This window comes from Poecilia mexicana, unplaced genomic scaffold (assembly GCF_051168715.1).
Source record: "Poecilia mexicana isolate PSO_F unplaced genomic scaffold, ASM5116871v1 scaffold_5, whole genome shotgun sequence".
NCBI lineage: Eukaryota > Metazoa > Chordata > Actinopteri > Cyprinodontiformes > Poeciliidae > Poecilia > Poecilia mexicana.
In genome coordinates this window covers 30,232,824-30,248,285 of record NW_028263374.1, presented here as the reverse complement: position 1 = coordinate 30,248,285, position 15,462 = coordinate 30,232,824, and the positions used below count along the sequence as shown (strand labels likewise).

Sequence of the window (15,462 nt, the reverse complement as noted above, 5' to 3'; positions counted from 1 at the left end):
TTTCAGACCCAGTTCTGCTGGGTGCTGAAGGTTACGCCACATCAACATGCTGGATGACCTTCAGGTCTGTTCAGTGGCTAATTGGGACAAAAATCAGTTTGGAAGTTCGAATATGTTGGTTCTTTCCAGACAGTCTGTTGGTGTGAGGATGGTTGTTGGTCCTGTGTGTCTGTGACGGACTGTCGGCCGGTCCAGAGCAGACCTGACTGATGGACACGCGGTCGTTGGTAAGTGGGGACGGATGGAGACAGATGGACTTTGGCACCAAGTTTAAGGCGTTTTTTCCTGAAATTTATCGGTTCAGTTCTGTTTGTTCAAGAACAAAAGCCAACGGTGACGATGTGAAGCTCTTTTCATCGTTCTTCCTCCTTTTCCAGGGTAAACAGTGAATTTCTCAGATCCGCAGTGAAACGTTTCTGCATCATGAGTGATGAGCTGCCATGCTAACGTGTCTGTGATGGTTTTGTTTCCTCCTCCCTAAGCCCCCTCCCAAGCCATCACCCCAACTTATACAGCACACCCCCCATCCGTACAGCGAACCCCCTACAATAATCTGTTGCAACCTCCAGCAAAACACACCTGATTTTCTGTTCTGTCAGTTTTTCATTTTTCGCTCCAAAAAAATCCTGTTTGGTTCCGTTTTGGTTCACATTCAGTTTTTACTCGTTTTTTTTAACATGTCTTTTATTTGACCCTCTAACCCTTCTCCATCCGCCCCCCCTCCTGCCCCGCCCTCCTGACCCCTGTGCTCCCTCCACCCTCCCTCCTCCACCTCCTTCCTCCAGTTTAGAGACCGCCAAATCCACCGCCCAGTCCTCCTCCATGTCGTCTCCCGTTGACCTGACCATGAGCTTCACCCAGCCCGCCCCCCCCGCCTCCGCCTCGTCCTCCTCCTCCTCCCCCCTGGCAGCGATGGGTGCTGCACTGCCCCACGCTCCGATCCTGGGCGCCCCCTACGCCCTTCCCCTCTCCAGCCTCCTGGGAGTGAAATCCATCCCCTACCTGGCACTGTCCACCCCTCCCGCCTCCGCAGCAGCAGCGGCGGCGGCGGCGGCTGCCGCCATCGGCGCGCCGGTGATCCCGAGCTCGGTGCAGACGGCGGCCACGGCGGCGGTTCCCGTCCCGGCTCACGCGGCGGCCGCGTTGGCGTCCTACACGGCCAAGATCTCATCGTCCGCCAACGGGATGAAGAAGCCGGAGAGACAGAAGTTTTCTCCGTACTGATGAAGGAGGACGGCCGTCTCTGCGGTGGCTCCTGGGCTGCTCTTCAAACTGCAAGGGCCTCTGAACTCTGTCACTTCCTGTTTCCATCTCTCTCTTCCTCTCCTGACTGCTAGCAAAGATCACTGTGGGATTATTGGAACATGCATGATTTATCTAAATAATACCGATTCTGTGAAGCCAACAGCGATCAGTGAAGGTGAAGTGAAATCGTTTGGTGACGTTGAGTCCGGTTCCGCCGGACCGCAGCAGATTTAAAACGCTCATCATAGTTTCAGAGTTAAACCAGCTGAACCTGCTGGTCATCTTCACTGATGACAAGAAGGATCCTTTAAACCTGACAATCACCAAGTAGCTGCAGGGTTACCTCTCAGGGTCAATGAGTCCGTGGTTCACCCTGTAAATATCCACCGTCACTGGAAAGAAACGATTTGACCGTTATGAGGACGAACCGGGTCAACATTCTGCTCCCCGCTTTTAGCGAAGTCCAGTTTAAAACGAGGCGCTGACCATCATTTAGTGTGTTGATGGCGTTGCTTCGTCCTGGGTTTAAATCCCAGCTGTTTTCCACGTCAATCAGAGACGGTAGCGTTTCTTCAGAGGTCTGAGTGTCTGGGATGGTCGCTCCGAAGTCCAACCGTTTCTGGACATTTCACACACACTCTTTACACTCCACTGACCCACCGAGCCGAGCTCCTGTGAAACCCTCTCACTGCGGCAGATGTCACGGCTTACAGCCGTAAACACGGCAGACAGGAACGGATGTTACCAGTTCAGAGGAGGAAATGATGATTAACAAGATGCAAAACCTCATTTTATTTTCCACGTTACTGGGGAGAAAATCAGCAGAAGCCATCAGAGGGACGTTTTCCCGCCACACCGGACCAGAACCGAGCAGCGGGAGGTCAGGGTTCTGGTTCTCACCGCCTCAGACTAAACGGCTCAAACTGTCCGTCCTGCTGGCTGAACAACCGGCTTCTGGAAGTTCAACAGAGCGGAGACTTTTCCAGGGTTTGTGACAAGAAGAAGAAAAACAACGACGTGATTTTTGCTCCTGCGACATTGAGAATCGTTTCTGTGGGTTCGGCTCGACCTTTAACTCCGTCATCATAATAAAACTGATCGTCACGAGATTCAAACTTTACCAGAAGCATTAAGGGTTAATCACAGTATCTTATTGTCACCACAAGGTGGCAGAAGAGAACCAAACTTACTCCAAACTGCAGGAATAAACGTAGCAAAGAAAGTTTCTGCCTTAAAACATTTTGTTGATGCTTGAAGCGAATCCACACCACTTTCTGCCCGTTTGAACTTTTCCGCTAACAAACAGAAAACCAGTAAAATGTTAGTCTCTCTTTAGTTGGTCCAATCATAGATGAGATGCATTATGTTTAATAAGCCAGCAGCCATCTTGGAGTTTGAGGCTGAGAAGCTTCATGTTCCGGCGACGTCTGAGCAAATCAACCGATGTGAGTTCAGGTTTTGTACGGATGGCAAATCCTGTCATGTTTTTATCGGCCGGCTCCGCCCACTATCGTTTGGCAGCCATATTGAAATCTGAAACTGGAGGAAGTTGTTTAAGGGGGCTACGTAAAATGAATATGAATTATCATCTTTTTATTTGTTTTATCAATATGGTGGTTGATCTGAGAATCCAACAATCTGCTCCTTTACTTCCTGCTTTCTACTGACAGCCATCACATGTTCAGCATCCATGTCAGAATCTGCATCGTTTCATTTTCCAACAATCCCACAAAGTTGAGCTTCTCTCTGGTTTCTCCTCCCTGGTTGGTTTCAGCAGCTCAGAGTCCGGAGGCGGCGGCTGCCTGCAGCCTGTAAAAGCCATAAAGACTTTCCAGCTCTCCTTCTGTCTGTCCTGCTCTTTGTCACACTGTATACTCCTATATTTATTATTAACCGTTATGAAATATTCCCTCAGAGTTTATATCACTGATCACTAACACTGAGCTGACTTTGTATACGATGTAAATGTACTTCCTGCTTCGTGTCTCGTTGGGTTTTCTTGTAAAGATTTTTTTAAGTCTTTTTTCTTTCAATTAATTCAGATTGATTTAAATTATTTTTTAACTTATTTAGAGAAGTATTACAGCTATGGGCTTAGATGAAATTCTGTTTCCAATATGACTGTAAAACTGTATTATGTTTTTTAAGTGTGTGAACCAATTAACTTTTTCACTGTAACATTGATAATTGTCTGTTTGTGTTGAAGTGTTTCCACTCGTTTGATCCGACTGGATATCAGAACCGAAAACGTTCTGAAATCTTTCCTCTGATTCTGAGCAGAAGTAGAACAAGCAGAACTACGGCAACACAGCGACCCAAAATACTGAACAGCAGGAGGATTTTTACAGATAAACAAAACACACAATAAATGGAATAATACATAAATGAGATTCATGGAGTTTATTAAAAATGGCTGCTAATGACAACATACATTATTTTAAGCAGGACAGAGTGGGTTCTGAAAGTACGGAAAGCCAAAATGATCAAAACTTTGATCACATATTTAAAAACTCTGCTTTTCAGTGGTGTGATAAATTGTCTGAATTCAGATTAAATGGAGACTCAAAATGTGTCTCCACGTTTGAGACCGTCGGCTCGCACAACTTGAACTGGGACTTTTACTTTCTAAACTTCCTAATAAAACAGAGATTGTTCCACAAACAGCAGCCAGATAAACGTAGAGAGAAACATCAATGCCAACAAGCTTTTATTAAAAAGATACAAATAAACCAGAAGCAGCAGCTTTAACAAACATGTTGATATTATTCTACTAATTCTAGTTCTGTAGCAGATTTTCTCTGTTTTTGATTTTTTCTTTAATTTATTCATTTTTCTGGATGAACTGAGGAACATTTCTCTGGATCCTCGCTGCTGCTGCATGTCTGCTTGGCCTCACTAACACACACGCACACAAACACACACACACCAGGCTGCAGCGTCTGGGGATCAAAGCAATACTGAGCAGCTTCAGGTTGAACTGGACGTGTTGCATAAACTTTCTGTTTGTATTATTAACTACTGATGATGATGATGATGATGATGATGATTAACAGGCTCACTTATTTTTATAAAGTCACATCACTTCTTTCTTCTTCCTCTTCATTGTTTCTGTCGTTCCTCCTCCATCTGCATGAGTCTGACTTGAATTGATGTCTATGCAAAAACAGTTCTGAGGTCCAGTTCAGGTGGACCCGGTCTGACCCGGACTGGACCGGCGCTCCTGGTTCAGACTCACAACACATCCGCCCTGAAGACGACTCACCCATCCTGTCTGCGGGACCCGCCGGGTCGCACAACTTTATCTCTATTATTTTATTTTAATCAGAAATCAGAGGTTAGATTAACGGTGCACCGATTTTGGCCTTTGCCAATTTTGTTGTCTGAAATGTTGACTTGCTGAGTTGACAGCAGTCGGCTCCCTGTTGTGAACTGACCTGGTGGGCGGAGCCTCCCTGCAGAGCAGCGGCTGGTTTCAGACCTTTGCTGAAGTGGATCAGATCGGCTTCATGTGAACATCAGCAGGTCCGATCTGTCGGTTCATCCACAGTTTAGATGTTTGCATTACTTTAACCAAAACAGATGCTTTGAATCTTTCGTAATAATTATCGCCTCCTGAAATGATCGAATATCTGACTCAAATCATCTTTGTCAAAAGTAATTTTAAAATTTTTTTATGCAGAAACTGACAACTATTAATAACCTCTTAATGTAAATTAAATGTTAGATTTTCTTTGTTTAGCTGAAGTAAAAACAAAAACACACGCAGGTGAATTTTAAATCTAATGCTCATAAATAGTTCATGCTGTTAAAAATGTTTACGTTTTTAAATCTACATTTAGTGTTTTTTGCTTCTCCATATTAACAGCAGGTTATGATGGTGCTGAAAATCTCAGGTGAGGAGCGAAGCAGCGTCTCCATGAGCAACGAGTCAGAAAATCGGATTTACATCAAACACCTTTTAAACCAGACTGATAAATATTTTCACCCCCTGCTGGGATCAAGCAAACATTAGGATCAAATATTGGAAAAAAAAAAGTAAAAATAAGACGAACAAAAACATCCTTCATGCTATGAATCCTATTTATGTGGCAAAACCAGACCCAACATTTGGCATTTCCTGACCTACAGTTGGCCCGTGCACCCCCGCTTGGAAGTGACCTGATCCTAAAACCTCTCTGAGGATATTTCACTGGTTATAACTTCCTGTAGGTCTGACGCAGACAGGAAGTGGATCTCTGCCGGTGAAGGTGTTGCCTGAGTCTGAACAGCACCACGCGCTCAGCAGCAGCTGAGGACAGTTATGAATATTATTGCACTCGAACATGAAAACTCCATTATGACCAGAGGTTCTGTGAGTCCGGTTCCCGTGTGTCTGGGTCAGCGGTTCTGCTTTCTTCCATCCATGCCATGTTCCAATAAACGAGCACTGAAAGAACCGGTTCCCCTCGTCTCCGTTTGTTCTGTTCAAAGTGTCCAGCTCTGACCAGAAACCCAAACCCAAAGCTGTGGGAGGGGAACCCTGTCGCCATGGCAACGCTACCAGAGACGGACCCAGAGTTTCTGCTTTAGGAAACTCTGAAGGAGAAGAGAAAATGTGAACATGTAATCCTGTCTCTCTGCTACGCTGCAGCTAGCATAGTCTGTCATGAATGCTCAGGCTGGCTAGCATAGCCACCAACAACGACAAGTAAACAATTTTCCTGTAAATGTAAGTTGTGTAAGTTGCATTCAGCAGCGACTACATGAGGTGATTGACAGCACCAATCACCTACTCCAGGCTCCAATTGGCTGTTTTTCCATTATGCTTTAGCAGCTCAAAGAGGAGATCGATGTTTTCAGATTATCTGTTTCATAATAAACTGTAACGGCATGGAGACAGTTTTAACAAAAATGAAAAACATTTTTTAGAAAAGCTACAAGCTTCAGTTTTAATTAACACATGGATATGAATATTTTAGATCGTTTCAAAGATAAGAGAAACAAGAAAGTAGAACACTGATTTTTATATGAAGAGCATTTTATTTATTACAGTATAAAATATAGCTAATTCACAGGATTGAAAAACAAACATTAATATAACCTCCAGTCAGACATTTTAGTGTTTATATTTTATTTTTGTTCAGTTTCTACCAACGCAAAACAGCGATAAAAGAAAAATAAAGTGTTTAGCATCTTTTCATACTGAAGTAATTTGGCACTATATAAATAAAGATGATTTGACTTGACTGACATATTAAAGCACAGAACTTATGTAAAATTTCAGTTTTTGCAAACAGTCTGATGGGTCAGATTTGGCCCTCGGTTCTTGAGCTTGAGACATTACAGCATATTCTTTCCCAATGAATCTCCATGTATTAAAATCACTTTTACAGTTGTTCTTATTTTCAAAGATTTTTTGGCATGACTGACCTTTTATTGAACACTAATTTGACAGGAAATAAAGTGGCGAGTGACTGGAAACCAGGACTCCAACGTGGGCTCAGCTCATGGCGCACCGGCGACCAACTGATACACAACTTATTGTAGAGTTCTTCTCTCCTCTGCTAAAGTCGATAAAGTCTTAGAATCAGCCAGAAATGAACGGTTTCAGTTCAAATCAAGTCAACAGGGCTGTGCATTTCATTTACCTTAAGGAAAAAGTTTAATAATTTGGGTGTTTCAGTAAAATTTGCTTCACTGTGGCTGAACTTCAGCTGCTTCTGTTACGGTGCTGATCATCACTCAGAGCTCTGCTGCCCCCTTGTGGTTAAATATGCCAAGTTCTCACATTTTTACTCTGCATCGACTAAAACCTTCACAAATTACACACAAAATCCCATTTATCACCCGTTTGAACAATCTGAGCTCCGCCTTACTGTCAGACCATTTTAGCAGCACCAGTTATTCTTTAGGAAAGAAAAACTGAATCCTGGCAGGATTTAAATTTTCTGAGGAACTGGAACCAAACTTGGTTACCGTCGCTTTAAAATCTTAATTGTCATAAAAAAAAAAAAAATTTTACTCAAACACATCTGTAGGTAACCGAAAGGTTCAGCATTTTGCTCACTGAACTCACCAAAGTAAACCTGACACAAATCAGGAAGCCCATGGTTGAGTTGCATCACACCTGTTTTGGAAATCTGGGTTGTTGGTGTGTTTATGTAACGATTATGTTGAAATGTTAAATTTGACCTTAGATTAATTTTCCTTTGCTAAACCAACACACTCCACTCTCCATCTAGGCATTGAGCATCAATAATTCTTTTAAAATTTTGACAAAAATCAAAACCAACAATCACAAAGTGCTAGTTTGTCTCATGATGTAACCGTGCCTTAAACTCCTCAACTAACCCCTGACCTTGCAAATATGTGGCAAACATCTGAATCACAAAAACGAGTCTTTTTTTGCATTTAGAATGGATCACAACGTCCAGAATGTCAACTTGCAATTTGTTTTTCATGAAATCTTGGAAATATTCATAAATACTGTCAGAGGTAAAAACTCAATTACATTGTTTTAAAAATAACCAGTATGTGTGCAGCAGCTGCAAAGCCCCTTTGAGCTCACAGGCCAAACCTGCAGCTGCAACACCAGGTTTTATGTATCTAATGAAATGTTCAAGGAACAAATTATGAATATGCAAACAGACATTGGCACATCACAAACACTTAAATTCTTAGTAGGAAAATGGGTTTTAGAAACATCTTTGCAGTCGTTCAAGTGTTCCATATTAAGATCTCTTAATATTCACATGTGAACAGTTTCCGCTGCTGTGTGAATTTTCATGACTTTTTAAATTTGACTTGCTGTTAAATTTTTTCCCACAAACATCACAACTAAATGGTTTGTCTCCTGTGTGAATTCTCGTGTGGATTTTCAAATAGGATTTTTGTCGAAATGTTTTCCCACAAAAATCACAACCAAAAGGTTTTTCTCCTGTGTGGATTCTCATGTGAATGTTCAAACAGGGTTTTCGTCTAAATCTTTGTCCACAAAGCTCACAAGCAAATGGTTTTTCTCCTGTGTGGATTTTCATGTGATTATTGGAATCTGATTTATCACTAAATCTCTTTCCACAAATATCACAATTAAATGGTTTCTCTCCCGTGTGGGCCCTCATGTGACTCTTGAAATGGCATTTATCTCGAAAGCTTTTTCCACAGACGTCACAACCAAATGGTTTTTCTCCTGTGTGGATTCTCATGTGTTTTTTTAAATGTGCTCTTTCGTTGCATCTTTGTCCACAAACATCACATCTGAAAGGTTGTTCTCCAGTGTGGATTCTCCTGTGACTCTCTAAAATTGACTTTCGACTAAATCTTTTTCCACATGTTTGACAACAAAATGGGTTTTCACCTGTATGGATTCTCCTGTGGATGTTCACAGCTGACTTGTGGCTAAATCTTTTCCCACAAAGATCACAGTTAAAAGGTTTGTCTCCTGTGTGGATTCGCATGTGACTGTCCAAAATACACTTACGACTAAATCGCTGTCCACAAACATGGCAACCAAATGGTTTGTCTCCCGTATGGTTTCCCATGTGAACGTTTAGCACTGATTTATCACCAAATCGTTGTCCACAGACCTCACAGCAAAATGGTTTCTCGCCAGTGTGGACTCTAATGTGCCTTTTAAGATGTGATCTTTGGTTAAATCTTTGTTCACAAACATCACAGCTGAATGGTTTGTCTCCAGTGTGGATCCTCATGTGAGTGTTTAGAACCGATTTCTCACCAAATCTTTGTCCACAGAAGTCACAGCTGAATGGTTTCTCTCCTGTGTGGATTCTCATGTGACAATCTAAACTAGACTTCCAACTAAAGGTCTGTCCACAGAGATGACACCCAAACGGTTTCTCCCCTGTGTGGAATCTCATGTGTCTGTTCAAGTTGGATTTTTGTATAAACCTTTGTCCACAAAGTTCACAACTAAATGGTTTCTCCCCTGTATGGATTCTCACATGTATTTTTAGAAGATTTTCCCTCAGAAAGCTCTTGCCACATTCATTACAGCTAAAACATTTCAGATCCATTTGGGATTCCCTTGTTGATTTCAAATTCTTCATTGTATATTTTTTGTTAACCAAACACCTTAAAGAAAAGTCTCCTAGCTGAGAATCAGGACTGTTCAAATTTCCCTCATTTTCTTCACTGACATCCGTATCTGAAGAGCTCCTGTCTGCATTACAGTCCAGGTTCCTACAGTCCTCCTCCTCAGTTTCTAACTTCCCCAGGTCAACTGAATGACTGACTAGAAGATCTGCGTTCCCCGTTTGCTGTGAGGAAACAGGTTTCGCTTCCTCATCTTCCTCAGTCTTCATGATGACTGTGGTTACTGGAAACCAGGTGGCATCAGTCTCCTCCTTCATACTGGGCCAGGGATCCTCCTGCTTCTCCTTTATCTGGAGCGACTCTGGATCCGACAAGTCCCCACCAGGACTCCGTCCTTCAGGAAGCTCTTCCTTAACCAGCAGCATCTGCTGAAAATCTGCAGGCAACAAGGGAAGATCATAATCTGGTACATAGAAAAATGCATAAATAAAATGACGGCTCTATGATCATAAAATGTTTTCTGAAATATGGGGAAGTTTAAAGTGTTTTTCTGAAGAGTCACATTAGTTTTCTTGTTGAGACAAATGTATTTTTGAAGGAACAGGGTCAAAATGGCTCTTTGGTTTGTAAAGATGGCTGACCCCTGGAGAAAGCAATAATTTAAAAAAAAGAATAACAGTATTCCAATTCAGTTGCAATCAGTTTGGGGCAGACAGGATCAAATGGCATCCAAACTGTGGAACAGGCATTTCATGTAGCAAGACTGTAAAAAGAAGAGGCACTGCTGCTGAAGGAACATCTGCAGTACAGCTTCCTAACAGTTGCAGCATTACTAAATTAAGTCAGCTGCAGCTGAATTATCCAACAGCTGCAGCCATAGTTGTTGCATGATGTTAGGGAATCCTCCGATGGTATTATTATTGGTAAATAAGCCTAAAAAACAAAGATTTGCTGCAGTCATCCAAATTCAGGTCAGCAGGCAAACCTTTTACACCTTATTCTGACGAGAACCAACCAACAACTCCATTGCCTAAACCACAGGTGTCAAAACTGTTACGTGGGGTGAAAAAATGTTTTGTTTGTTGTTCCCAAAAATGTAAATTATACTATGAATTGTGTACCTGCTCAATATAAACTAAGCTACAACATTTTAAAGAAAGTAGTCTGACTTTTTGTAGGAACAGGACATGTGGATCACTGTAGAACCAAAACTTAAAAAGTTGTTTTCTCATTTCTCTGTGACAAGACAGGCCATCCGTTTGCTAATTCATTTGGCTTTGATCGCAAAGAAATAGGTAACAATTTTATAGTTTCAATTAGGATGCAAATGTGACCTCAGACCACTTATTATTCATCACAGTTCAGATGAACGGTAATCAGTGGATCTGAGAGAAAGAGAGTTTATAATCCGTTTCAGACCTAGCTGTTACTAGGTCTGAATGCCCGAAATTTGTTTTCCTAATATGTTTATTTCCCTTCACCAACAGCCTGCAAAGAGTGTTTCCCAGTACAGAACACGCATAAAAATACGGTACATATTGCTCATGATCTGCACTGAATGCTGCTCTGCAGACAGGATTGATTTGAAACATAATTTTAATTTGACAACAGAAATGTATTCGTTAATCAGGATTATAACAAAGTTTCATTTTTAACGGGCATTGGCGCAGCCACCTAAACTTTAGAAAAATCTGTAGTTTCGACCGGTTAGTCTAGCACACCGTTACCTATAGATTAGCACAGCTGTTAGCATGCGAGCTGGCTAGGCTACAAACAGAAACACTGATCTCAGTTTGTATTCTTAATAAACTAAATAAATCCTTCATAAACCTTAGATTAACTGGAACCAAACCTTCATACATTTGATATAAGACTTTAAATATACAAACCGAGTCTTTGCAGCCGATCTTCGGGGTTGGAAACAGCCTCCATTTCGTGTTCCTGTTTGAACTGATGTTTCTGTTCCAGCTGGGCTTCAGTTCGTTTCACTTCTGCCCGGAAGTCACAAACTTTCCATCTTCCTGTGTTTTTTTTCGCTCCGGCTGCGGTTCGAAAACAAAAAAACCCCAAAAAACAAACCACCGCGCTCCCACAGCCGCTGTTGTGTTGATGGAGTCCGTCTACGAGACATTTTCTTCTTCTTCTGTTGGTGATTTATACCGAACGGAGCGTTACCGCCACCTACTGGACGGCGGTGAGCATGACTAGAAACATTTCAGTCCCCAAACCTGTTTCTCTGAGCAAAATCCAGTAAAATCCAATTCTCTTAATATAGTTATCCATGTATTGATTAGTAACAGTTATTTATTCTGGAATTCATATATTACCAGGAGATTTTGGAAAGAATGTCATAACTATAATTTGTAATGTTGATTCTAGATTTTCACTAAGATATGAACATTTCTTTTTTGTTTTTATGGAAAGAATACAAACAGGCAGAAGACTGGCATTAATCCAGTCATTATATTCAGCTACATCCCTGTCAAACTTTATTACATTGTGTTTTGTTCGTCACTTTATTTGTATTTGTAGGTTTTCTCAATAACAAAAAAAGTTTCTCTTAGCTAATATAATAAAAAAGTAGCTGACTTTTTCACAGCTAACCATTTAAAGTAATGGCTAATTTCACTCTTTCCTGTTATTTACTGTTAAAAAGCAGAGGAGGGTTTAGTTACATTTACATCAGTAACATTTTATAAGGGATATTCAGTAGCTTTTTCACATTTTAGTAAAAAACACCAACTTGAATAAATGCAAGGCTACTCTACCACCTCTAGTTAATCTGCTGATAAATAAACATTTCAAAAAGTATTTAAGTCACACACTTTTACTGTTGATGTTAAAGTGAGACCTTTAATGTGTACACCAATTTCACTGTTCAAACTGTAGATATTTTTACTGGATGTACTTTGCATCATTTTTACAGATAAATTATTTTAAGTATTGAGTTTAAAGTTTTGTGAAACAGAAAGCAGTTGAAACCACACTAAAGGTCTAGACTTATCATAACCAATTATCGACACCTGCTGTATTACCATGGTATATTTACCAATTACATCTAAAACATAATGTAATATCTGGAAAGTTTGTCAGTCATTTAAAATACCTGAATGTGGACACAATTCCATAGTTGTTTTGTTTTTTTGTATAATTTTTACTAAGTAAATCAGATGTTATGATCAGTTAGTTCAAACATTTCCTGGCTGCTCTCCCAAGCAGGACCACATCCAAATCCTACATCTGTCAATGAGTGATCAGAAAAGGTTTTATTCCCAAGTTGGTGCATACAAACATGCATGAGATGTTTATATGTACCGGGAAAAAAAAACAAAAAAAAAATATTCATAGTACTGATTCCTGGCTGTGAACAGGTCACTATAACGTGTTTTCTTAATAGCGATGGACCAATGGTGACCTCTGGTTTTTCTGTCCTTGTGTTGGGTGTGTGGACACCGCAGTCTCAAACATCTGAGGAAATTCCTTTGAGAAGATCAGAGCTGCTGTTTGATCACTCAGATCTCCATCGGTAAGATTTTTGCTTTACCCACCGTGATGAAGAGAGGAAACATCTTGTCAGTGAAGGTGTGTGTAAAGGTGTGTATGTGTGTTAGTATTCAGATCAGAGAACGACAGCTTTCCTCCATCATAGTCCAGATTCATTCTGATCCTCTGGAGTTTCTTCCACACTGATAGATCTATCAGAGGAGCAGGTAGAACACATGCTGAGTATTGCTCAACAATCTGCCTCTCTGTGTGTCGGGCCTGGACCTTCATGTGTTCTGCTGTCTGATCAAACTCCTCTTTAACTTCCTTCTTCATCTCCAGTTTCCTCTTTAAAGGCTCCAGAGATGTTTTCAGTTTCTCTCTGTGTTGCTGAGCAGCTTCATCGATGGGCCTGAATCTGTGCTTGGAGTGTTTTTCTGAATCTCTGCAGACGAGACAAACTGGCTGCTGATGGTCCAGACAGAAGAGTTTGAGTTTCTCAGAGTGCAGAGAGCAGAGATCCTTTGGAGCATTTTGGATTTTCTGTTGTAAGAATGATTCACAGAGTCTCTTCAGAGTCAGACTAACTGGAGGATCTTCTCTGTCAGATCTTTTCCTACAAACAGGACATGAACATCCAGGTCTTGCTCTCCAGGAGTTCTTCAGACATTCCTTACAGAAGCTGTGGCTGCATGACAGAACAACCGGATCAACAAAGACTTCTTTGCAGACCAGACAGCAGAGCTCCTCCTCTGATCTGGCAGCCATTTTGTGTCCGGGTGAACCTGAAAAAGCAACAGATAATATGTTAAAACAGGAGTTACAGATTAATATGCATCATGTTGCTTAAAATATTCAGGAACTACTTGAAGTGAAAAAGTAGGGTTGTCAAAATATTAAAACCTCAAATTTGATTACTCTTATTTTCAGTATTTATATGATTCACTGTGATAGCTCTTCTGGTTTAGCTCTGAGCTGCTGTGAAGCAACTCCTATGCCACCAACAAATTCCTGGGGTAGGGGGACATTTTGACACAATACTACTGTCACATGCCGAGCCCAACATTTCATTCCTACGTGGAGAAACGGCATCGACCAGGGCAGCTATGCGGGGTCCTTCAGCTCAGCACATCGGCGGTAGCTAGCAGCCAACAGAAGTTAGCCACCAGATTACATTAAACGGGTTTTTCGTTTAATGTAAAAACTCTGATTCGTCCCTGCAGAAAGTTCCTTTACTTACATAAACCTTAAGTCCTGGGCTGTTTTCAGTCTCCGTTGTTCCAGACCGTCCGAGTACCTTTGGAGAATATTGTGTTTCCTGGTTCTTCTTCTTTTCTATAATGGCGGATCGCAAACAACTCTAGGATGCATATCACCTGTACATGAGTGTGAAGCAGCATTAACTTACATCCATTAAATTATGTTTTTTCGATTTCTTATCATGAAGATAAATCCGTAATGCTTTGTTTACTAACTGAATCAGATGTTAATCAAATAATCAATAGTGGAGTTGCCCATTTTCCCAATTTTTTTTTTTTGCTTGACTAAAATTTCTCAGCTGCTCTGCCAAGCTCCGTTTAGAACAGGGGTGTCAAACTCATTTTCACAGAGGGCCACTTCAGCATATTGGCCCCCCTCAACGGGCCACATTGATGGTACAGATCAGGAGTGCATCCCTGCTAAAACACCCCAGACAAAAGGTTGACTTCCCTCATTCAGTTCTGTAGAGGCTTATAATGACTCAATGGTCCAGGTGTGTTAGAGAAGGAATGCATCTAAAGCTGCAGATGGTAGCTCTGGAAAACTAGACTTGGGCAGCCCTAGCATAAATGTATAAAATACAATGTTAAAAACAAATTAAACACCTCATATTGTTAAATAACTGATTTTATGTATTGAAGTTTTAAATATTACATTTGAGTTTCCATGGATGTAAAATTACTGCTCAGTTTAAAAATTACAATATTTAAATCAGTGTTTAAAGGTGAGCAAACAAATAATAAAAACAATCACATGGGCAGACATTATAGACTTTACGCAAAGATTTAGTCTCAGGTAACTGAAACCAATTAATTAAAAAAATCCTTTCTGAATATCATCTCATGGTCTCTGAACTAAATGCGTCTTTCTGACCGGAGCTGACAGCGTGTTGAAGAGTTATGGACCGGACGCTTTGGAGCGTCTGGTTAGGAAGCGCATTACAAACCTTTGGTTGAAATGGCGCGTTAAATTCAAGTCTCCATTCCAGACCAGAGAAAACTAAAGAGAATGCAACGTTGTGTTAATCCATTTGAGGAGCCGGCAGTTTATCTTGAGGAAATAAATGATGCAAAAGTTAATAAGACTGTAACATGCGCAGTCTTTGAAGAATTAGAAACTGGTGGGAGTAACTCATCCAGTGGATTTAACAAATGGAGCCTTCTGGGTTCACCCTTGTTGACCTTTAGTAAACACCTGTGATGAATAGAACATATTAAGCCTGTTTCTGTCTGGTTTTGAACCAGAGACCTTTTGTGTGTAAAGCAAACGTGATAACCACTACACTACAGGAACTCATGCTGGTTGCAGTGTTCCTGGTAGATGATCCACATTTTGTTAGAGACTAACGTCAACGATGGGCATGGAACAATGTCAAATACTTACAGATCCTCTCAGTAACTTGGTGAACAAACTGTCAGACTTATACTTGTGCCCAATTTCACA

General features: G+C 41.1%; 1 protein-coding gene and 1 pseudogene across 3 annotated transcripts in view; one reads left to right on the top strand and one right to left on the bottom strand.

The window, feature by feature from the left end:
* The window catches only part of pcbp4 (poly(rC) binding protein 4), an 84,638-nt gene extending 78,953 nt beyond the window's left edge, over window positions 1–5,685 (top strand). For both annotated transcript variants that reach the window (XM_088005878.1, XM_088005877.1), the window contains exon 15: window positions 786–5,685. In XM_088005878.1, coding sequence (XP_087862004.1) covers window positions 786–1,224 — 439 coding nt within the window. In that variant the 3' untranslated portion in view covers window positions 1,225–5,685. The remainder of the gene's footprint in view (window positions 1–785) is intronic.
* A 2,255-nt stretch (window positions 5,686–7,940) lies between these two features.
* LOC106922859 (uncharacterized) lies at window positions 7,941–11,438 on the bottom strand (annotated as a pseudogene). Its single transcript, XR_015762911.1, has 2 exons — window positions 11,166–11,438; window positions 7,941–9,712 (listed from the first exon to the last, which is right to left on the bottom strand). The product of XR_015762911.1 is annotated as an uncharacterized LOC106922859 (transcript).
* Window positions 11,439–15,462: the final 4,024 nt, after the last annotated feature.